General features: G+C 44.3%; 1 protein-coding gene across 2 annotated transcripts in view; it reads right to left on the reverse strand.

Moving 5' to 3' along the window:
• Slc35a3 (solute carrier family 35 member A3) overlaps positions 1-5,820 on the reverse strand; it is a 45,265-nt gene extending 39,445 nt beyond the window's left edge. The window contains exon 1 of one of the 2 annotated variants that reach the window (XM_052730867.1): positions 5,687-5,820. Coding sequence is in view for 1 of the 2 variants with exons in the window: in XM_052730866.1 (XP_052586826.1) it covers positions 5,262-5,333 (72 nt within the window). In the remaining variant the exon portion in view is untranslated. Of the gene's footprint in view, positions 1-5,261; positions 5,463-5,686 lie in introns of those variants that run through there. The other variant, XM_052730866.1, reaches the window with a different exon arrangement.
• Between the last annotated feature and the right edge of the window lie 2,484 nt (positions 5,821-8,304).

An 8,304-nucleotide genomic window follows, 5' to 3' on the forward strand; every position in this document is an offset into this window, starting at 1 on the left:
AGCCATGAAGATGCCTGTGGTCTGGGCTGCCACCTGGAGCCACGTTGATGTCCCAGACCCTTGCTAAGCTGGCCCTGCCCCACAACCCCTCACCAGCCGCCACAAGGTGGTGCCACAAGGTGGTTCCACAAGGTGGTGCCTGCAGTGACATGGGTATGGGAGAGCTGGCCCTGATGGCATGGACTCTGGAGAGCTGACCCTGGTGGTGTGGGTTCCTGAGAACAGGATGTCCATGACTGGGGCAACAGCAGGACAGACGAGAGGCGTGCCAGTGACTGTCAAGTATTGATGGTGTAGCAGAAGCCACCTGAACCAGACCAACAACTCATCGCAACGAACATTTGCAAGCAAAGCTGTTTGTGTAAAACGTTATACTGTGTGACACACCGCAGCTCCCAATGCCACTGGACGGACGAGTATGTGATGGAGAGGCGGGAAAGGAGGAGAGGAGTGGTACACACAGTGGGACTGGAGAGAAGGCAGCTGTGACAGGTGTGAGAATGCTCGGTTAACAAAGGAGCAGGGCGTTGCCCAGAGGGGTCCGTGAGATATTTTTTTTAATTTAAATTTAAATTTTTTATTTCTTTGAGGGGGATTACAAGGGTGGAGGGCAGACATGGAAGGACTGGGAAATTTGTGGGATCAGAGTACATGATGTGAAATTCCCAAAGAATCAATTTAAAAAATTATGTTAAAGCCGAGCAGCGGTGGCGCATGCCTTTATAATCTCTGCACTTGGGAGGCAGAAGCAGGTGGATCTCTGAGTTCGAGGCCAGCCTGGTCTACAGAGCGAGATCCAGGACAGGCACCAAAACTACACAGAGAAACCCTGTCTTAAAAAACAAAAACAAAAACAAACAAACAAACAACAAAAGTTTAAAAAAAAAAAGCCGGGTGGCGGTGGTGCTCACCTTTAATCCCAGCACTTGGGAGGCAGAGTCAGGCAGATCTCTCTGAGTTCGAAGCTAGCCTGGACAGCCAGAGGTACACAAAGAAACTCTGTCTCAAAACAGAGAGAGAGAGAGAGAGAGAGAGAGAGAGAGAGAGAGAGAGAGAGAGAGAGAGAGAGAGAGAGAGAGAGAGAGAGAGACAGAGACTCAGTAATGAAACAAAGATGCCATATAAATAAAAAATTACTTTAACCTTTCATGAAAAACCCACAGCCCATGTACTTTCTTCGCAAAATTATTCATTTCCACAGGATCAGTGAAACTTTACCAATGTTACAAAGTGATTCTTTACTAATTATTCCAGACGTTTTTTAGCCATGCTAGAGACAGGACCCAGTCTCACCATGCTCAGCAAGCACCCCAACACTATGCTGTACCAATCACCTCTTTTTTTACCGCCACTATCAAAACCTAAGATTGTGTAGCACCCCCCTCCACATATCCTCTTCCAGTCTCCGAAGTTTAGATACACTATGATCTGATGAGTTTAAATTCAGTAAACTATGAATTACATTAATTATGCTTACTCAAGTCCCTCATCACACTGCCTGCTGACAGATATGGACAGGCTCAGATTCTTCCAGCCCTAACTTACTCCATTCAGCAGGTGTCTTAAGGAGATATGCATTTAATCACATTCTTTTTGTTTGTAAAGTTAAACTGACACCTTACCAAACAGAGGCTACGCTGCCCCTCCTAACCTGGTCCTGGCCTAAATTTCCTGTCATAAACTACTGCCTATTCAAACCAGCTATTCATTTCTGTATTTTCTGAACAAATATTTGTCTCTTTTTAAAAAAGTCTTCCTGGAAGACTTAGGCAACTTCACTAAGAGAGGACAGTATTCTGCGTCCTGGAAGACACACAGACCTACAAGCAGAGAAGGGGGTGTTTCTCTCTCCCACCCTCCTTGGTAGTTCTGGGACTTGCTGCATGCTAGGTACACGTTCTACCACGAACTATCCCTCCAGTCTTCGAGCACACTTAACCCCTCCCAGCACACACTGTGCTTGTCTTTACAAGAGCACTCATGAATTTTATCAAATGCACATGATGCCACGGACTTCTGAAACTGTTATTCAGCTTTTCTAGTTGTCAGCACAGACCTGTTTATCAACCACATAGAAAATCAGAAGATACATCTCAAGTCAAAGTAAAGACAAATGAAAAAAGATTAAGGTAAGTGACTATGTGCCCTAGGTTAGGCAACATGGTAGAAATCCTCTTCTTTTCAATGTTGTATTCCCTTTACTGCCTCACAGCAGCACCTGTCACATCAGCATTTGCTCTCTGTGGTGGATTTACAAAAGGCTACATAAAATCCATGAATGATCTCTTTGTAAATTAAGTCTTTCATAAGGGCTGTGGAGCATTCAGGGTTCAGAATGGTGACAAATCTTTCTGTACACAGAAGACAGACAAAGGACAAAACTGGTTCTCACTTAATGTGTTCTAATAACTACAACTTCAAAAGTTAATCAGGAGCCTTGAGCATCTATAACATGTCAAATTTCTTGCTAGTCATTACACACAGATTTGTTCATTTAAATATAATTGAATTTGGAAAGGAGGTATTATTTCTTTTCCAGATTAAGAAAATGAGATTCTAGGGCTGGAGAGAGGGCTCAGTGACTAAGACACTGACTGTTCTTCCCAGGGACCCAAGTTCACTTCCCAGCACCCACACGGCAGCTCACAACTGTCAGTAACTCTAGTTCCAAAGGATCCAATGCCCTCTTCTGGCCTCAGAGTGCACTGTATACATGTGGTGCACAGACATAAATGCAGGCAAAACACTCAGGTACATAAAATGTTAAAATAACAATTAATAATAATAATATTAATAACAAAAAACTCCAGTTAGAGGGGATCTGATGCCCTTTCCTGGCTTCTGCATACAGGTGGTGCAGATGCACATATAAGTAAAACACCCATATGCATAAAATAAAAATACCCACTGAGCCATCCCACAAGCTCCAGAAAAAAACATTCAACTTTTAAGGGGCAAAAACGAGATTAGGTATAAAGACATATGTGAACCTTTCTTTGTGAAATGAACTTGTTTCTTAGCATTTTATCTGATGTGACCAAAAGCTTCAACTTTAGATTAACTCTAATTAATTTCTACCCCATTCCTAACCTAGGATACAGTCACTCATCTTAATCTTTTTTTTTTTTAAAGGTTTGGTTCATTTGAGATGGTATCTTCTGTGTAGTTGATAAACAGTTTTAGGCAGACAACCACAGAAGTTGATGATTAATATTCTAGCTTCAAAAGTCACTGCCATAAATACCAACAACAAAACACATTTTAAAATGATGACTTAAAACATGTATCAGGGCTAGAAAGATGGCCCAGGGTTTAAGAGCATTGGTTGCTCTTCCAGAGGACCAGATTTCAATTCCCATCATTAGTGGTGTACAACCATCTGTAACTCCAGTTGCACAGGATCCAGAACCTTCTTCTGGCCTCTGGGGGCACTACATGCCTGTGGTACACATACATACATTCAGGCAAACACATATAGAAAATAAATGTTTAAAAATATTTTTTAAAATTAAAATAAATTAAAAATTATACACACACACACACATACCAGGCATAGTGGCACAAGCCTGTGTAGTCCTAATGATACACAACCCTACATCCATCTCCAACAACTCTCAAAAAAAAAAAAAAAAAAAAAAGAACACACATATCACAGAATTATACTCTTTCATTAATAGGGACAATTAAGTTGAATGGATTTAGAATACACTTGCTGTTTTTAGAACTGAAATCTAATATTAAGCAACCAAGTCATCTTGATCTGAACTTTGGGAAAAAAATACACAAAGTTATTTAACGTCAAATAGGAACTAAGTTTTCAAATTTTTTTAAGAAAAGAAGCTCCTAGTTACTGAATCATAAACATAGTTAGTCCTAGTTACTGAATCATAAAATGAGGCTTTTAACTGAGAAATTATTTCCATTAATTCTATCACCTATCTACATTCATTCAGCATATTAAATTCCTTAAAATTTAAGTACATATTAGATCCATTTCAAACACAAATGAAGCAGGACCTAGAGCAAATTACTTGACCTGTGTGATCTTCAATAGCCCTCTATAAAATGGGACCAGTAATAATTATCCTACTTTAGAGATAATTAGGATCCAATGGAAGACTGCCACGCATTAGACAGAGGCCATTAACTTATTAAGTTCCAGGCCAGCCAGGAGGACTATGATGTGAAACCCTATCTCAAACTAAACAAATAAATAAAAATAAAAACCCTATGGTTGTCTAAAAAGATACAATATGTTGAATGGAGTAACTTTTTAAAAAGAATGAAAGGATCACACTGATTTGAGTCACGGAATGGTTTAAATTTTGAAGGGTTTTTAAGGTCTGCCTAAATTATTTAAAAACCTATTCTGGGTGAGGGGTATTTCTTAGTAGCAAAGCACTTAACTAGCAAACAGTATGCCCTATGTGCCCTATGTTCCATCCCCAGAACCACTAAATAAATAAATAGTTGCTGAGTATTTCTGAGAGAAGTGCCAGAGAATGGCATTAAATTTCCGGCTTTAAAAAGCGATTACAAAGAACTGAAGTTACAGCTCAGTGATAGGAATGCTCGCCCAATATTCCCACGAGGTTCACTACCACCCCCATCCCCACCCCCAGCACAGCAACACAGGTTGGGGTGGTAGAGGGGAGGAAGAGAAGAGGAGACTGAGAAGAGAGGGAGCCTGTGCAAGCGGGTTCAGTCAGGACAGGAGCAGTTGCAAGACAGGCAGGCTAAAAGCAGCAAGTTCCGTTTGGAAGGTATCAGTATAGTGTATCTGGAAGAGGCCAGAAAATAGAGGCAGACACGGTAGAAAAAAAATTCAAAGGGGGGAGAGTCAGTCAGAAATGTAAACGCAGAATTCATCTGAAAGGAAAACAACTTGAGTTAGCAGCAATGAAGTTAAGATCACCACATGAGAAACAACCAAACATCACCTGTAACTACAAAAGTAAGTGCCTATAAAGACTCAACTCTGGTGCCATGTTCAAATATTACAGTTAATAGAATATAATAAAGGACACGCTCCTCAAAAGAAATAGAATATATGTGGCTTGCTACCAAAAGTCCCATTACTACATTTAATATTCCCTTAATTCATTTGAACTAGCAGAAACTTTGGCTGGCTTAAATAAAAAACGTTTACTGAACTCCACCACTCTTCAATACTCAGAACCCCCCGCCCCCTCCGCCCCCCACACACTCTGATGGAAACCTTACATGGTCTCAGACACTCATCGCCTTCGGTCTAATCTTACCACGGGCACCTTTTCCATCTCTTGAAGTCGCTGCAGCTTCTGGAGCACACAGTCCTCGCCGGGCAGACCCATCCCTACCCCCGTGTCACAGACTGGGCGGGAGCTCGAGCAAAGCCACGGAAGGACTGGCCGCCAGCCTGGCCCCCTAGGCACTTGGCCCGCCAGCCTGGAGCTTGCAGGCACACCGCCTGCCACACCCCTCTCCTCGGGACCTTTTTCCTCCTCCACCCAGAACGTCCCAGCACGTCCGAGCCGGAGGTACAAGGCGCCCCTTCTTCATCTGCTCCCTCGGAACGGGCGCTGCAGCGCTCCGCTGCGGTCCGGGTGGCCCAGGCACCTCGCATCTCAGCCGCCCCCCTCGCCACCCCAGCCCGCAGCCTCCGGCCTCGGCGCCCGCCGCTCCCCGCCGGTGCCCTTCCGCTCACCCGCCGTGCGGCTCGGCCAGCTGCCCGCACTGGAGCCCCGGGCTCCGCGACGCCGGACGCCCCAGGCTGCCGAGCCCGCCGGCTCCGCCGCGCCCGCTGACCCGCAGCGCCGCCGGCTCCCGCCGTCTCTGTCGCCCGGGCCGCCTCGATGCGGCCCAGGCGTTTCCGGGTTCCCGCGGTCCCGTCCGCCAAAGGCTCCGGCTTCCGCCTCGGCCCCGGCAAACGCCGTTCCCTGCTCGGCTCCGGTGGCCCCAGCTTCGCGCTTGCCAGCCGCCTTCGCGAGGCGACCACACCGGGGCAGCCCCGTGACAGCCTCCCGGTCGCGGGACCGTGATGGGAAGGGTGTCTCTGCCGACAGTCCGGCTGCAGAAAGTGGCAGGATGACCCGCAACTTAAGGCAGGGCAAAGTCCTTTGGGCCAAAGAGCCCTGATAGAGCACCGGGAGGCGGATCTTGGCTCCTGAAAATGACCACCAGTGAGTTGAAAACAAGATTATCCCTGGTGCAGGTTACCAACCTTAGTCTAGGAACCAGCTTGTTTGGTTGGAAATGACCCCTGCCCCCACCCTGACGGCCCTGGAGTGTTTCAGGAATCCAAAACATGGGAAAGGTGCAGAAAGAGAGAGAGAGACCACCTTATAGGAGAACCATTCACCTCTTCCTGTCTGCAAGGAGCTCAAACATACTACTTTTTAAAGCCTTCTAATGTATTTCGAAAATCTTCCAACCACGGTAGCCTATGCTGGCAATGGACAGGCTGAAATATAATATTCTGGGTCCGGTTTGATCATCGGATACAGGAGATTTATTCATTTCCTGTTAACACAATGCTCCCAGAATTAAGCTTATGCGTCTTCATATTGCCAATGATTAAAACCATGACTTACGGAAACATAGTTAGGAAACAGCTAAGAGAAAAACTTAGATGACTTAGCACAGAATGCCTCGTTTTAAATCTTCGTGTACTCTGGTCTTCCGAAAACTTCTGGATGATGGAATGTAAACTAGATCTTGATATTTACTGGGTCCGAATCTAAAATGGCCCCCAAAGGATCATCATATGGTAAAGGCTCGTTACCAGCTAATGGGCTTCGTGGTGGGAGAAGGGAGTGGATAGAGAGGGCTCTGGCCTAAGCCACTGATGTATTAAATTTTTGAAGGTATTATTAGGAGATGGTGTAAATTGTGGAACAGGCAGGCCTATTTGGAAGTGGGTCACTGGCTTTTGAGGGTGTGTCTTACCTAGGCCTTCTTGGGGGGCTCTCCTTGTGGCCAGTATGCTTTTTGGTAAATAACTACCGCCCCACATACACCCCAACCAGAGACCCAGAAGCAATGGAACCAAGCGACCATAAACCAAAAACTCTGCAATCATGAACCCAAATAAGTCCTCCTTCCCAAGTTATTTTCACAGGGATTTCGTCGAAGCAGCAAAAAGCAACTAATACAATACTTATCTTTACTTTTTTTTCTTTCTTTTAAAGACAGGATCTCACATTGTAACTCAGGGTGGCTCTAGGCTGGCCTTGAGACCTTGATCTCCTGGCAACCATCCTGTCTCAGCCTCTCTGTTCTGGGATCACGAGCTTGAGCTATCACATCTGTTTTCTTTCTTTACCCATTTCTCTTCCCTACCCCCACCCCCAAAACGATTAGAAATTAAGCCCAAGCTTTTGTACCTCATGTAATTTCCTACTGAGCCCTTTCTCCATATTTTAAAACAAACTTAATATGCCTAGTACATGATCATTACAGTTTGTCCCCATCCTGAGGTGTGTGTGTGTGTGTGTGTGTGTGTGTGTGTGTGTGTGTGTGTGTGGTGTTATATACAGATACCCAGAAAACTGTTGGTACTCCATAAATCTGTCGTTATAAAGGAAGAGGAGGATTTAAAATATATAGTAAGAAAAATATACCTTACAATATAAATTCTTTTCTGTTGTTCTTTTATTTTGGTTTTGAAGAGAGGTCTCCTTATGTAGTTCAGGCTGCCCTAAAACTTGCCATATAGCCCAGGCTGGCTACAATTTATCATTCATTTTGGCCTTGGCCTCTTGAGTACTGGAATCAAGGCAAATACCACCATGTTCACTGTCACAGAAACACTGATCAGAGAAAAGGATGATTTTCTCATTTTTTCCCAGGAAACTTTAATGTGATTTTAAAAAAATAGAAGCAGAAGCCCTTATAATTATGAAGTAAGTAGTGACCTGTATTTTGCTGCCTTGGAAGACATGGAACTGAAAAATGACCTAAAGCAGTGAAAGTGGTTAAGTTTACACCATTAATGTAAGGCATGAAGCCAAGTGATGAGCCTTGTGTGATACAAAAATGCAACTGTAGTCCTAGCTGCTTGAGAATCTGAGGCAGGATAACTTGAGCCTAGGAGTTCAAGGCTAACCTGGGCAACTTTGTACAATTCTCTCTCTCCAAGAAAGAGAATTTTTAAACATGCTTTAAAGATGTAGGAGAGGTCAGGTTAGCTCAAAGAATCCTTGCTTAGCATGTATGGGGCCCTGGGATCAATCCTCGGGGCTGCAGAAGAGAAATACTATATAATAGGAGGCCAAAAATCTACTTAGGTTTTTGTCTCTTCTTGCTTTAACTTTGGTGGTTTGG

Source organism: Peromyscus californicus, unplaced genomic scaffold, assembly GCF_007827085.1.
Source record: "Peromyscus californicus insignis strain IS unplaced genomic scaffold, ASM782708v3 Scaffold_9__1_contigs__length_137607984, whole genome shotgun sequence".
Taxonomy (NCBI): Eukaryota; Metazoa; Chordata; class Mammalia; order Rodentia; family Cricetidae; genus Peromyscus; species Peromyscus californicus.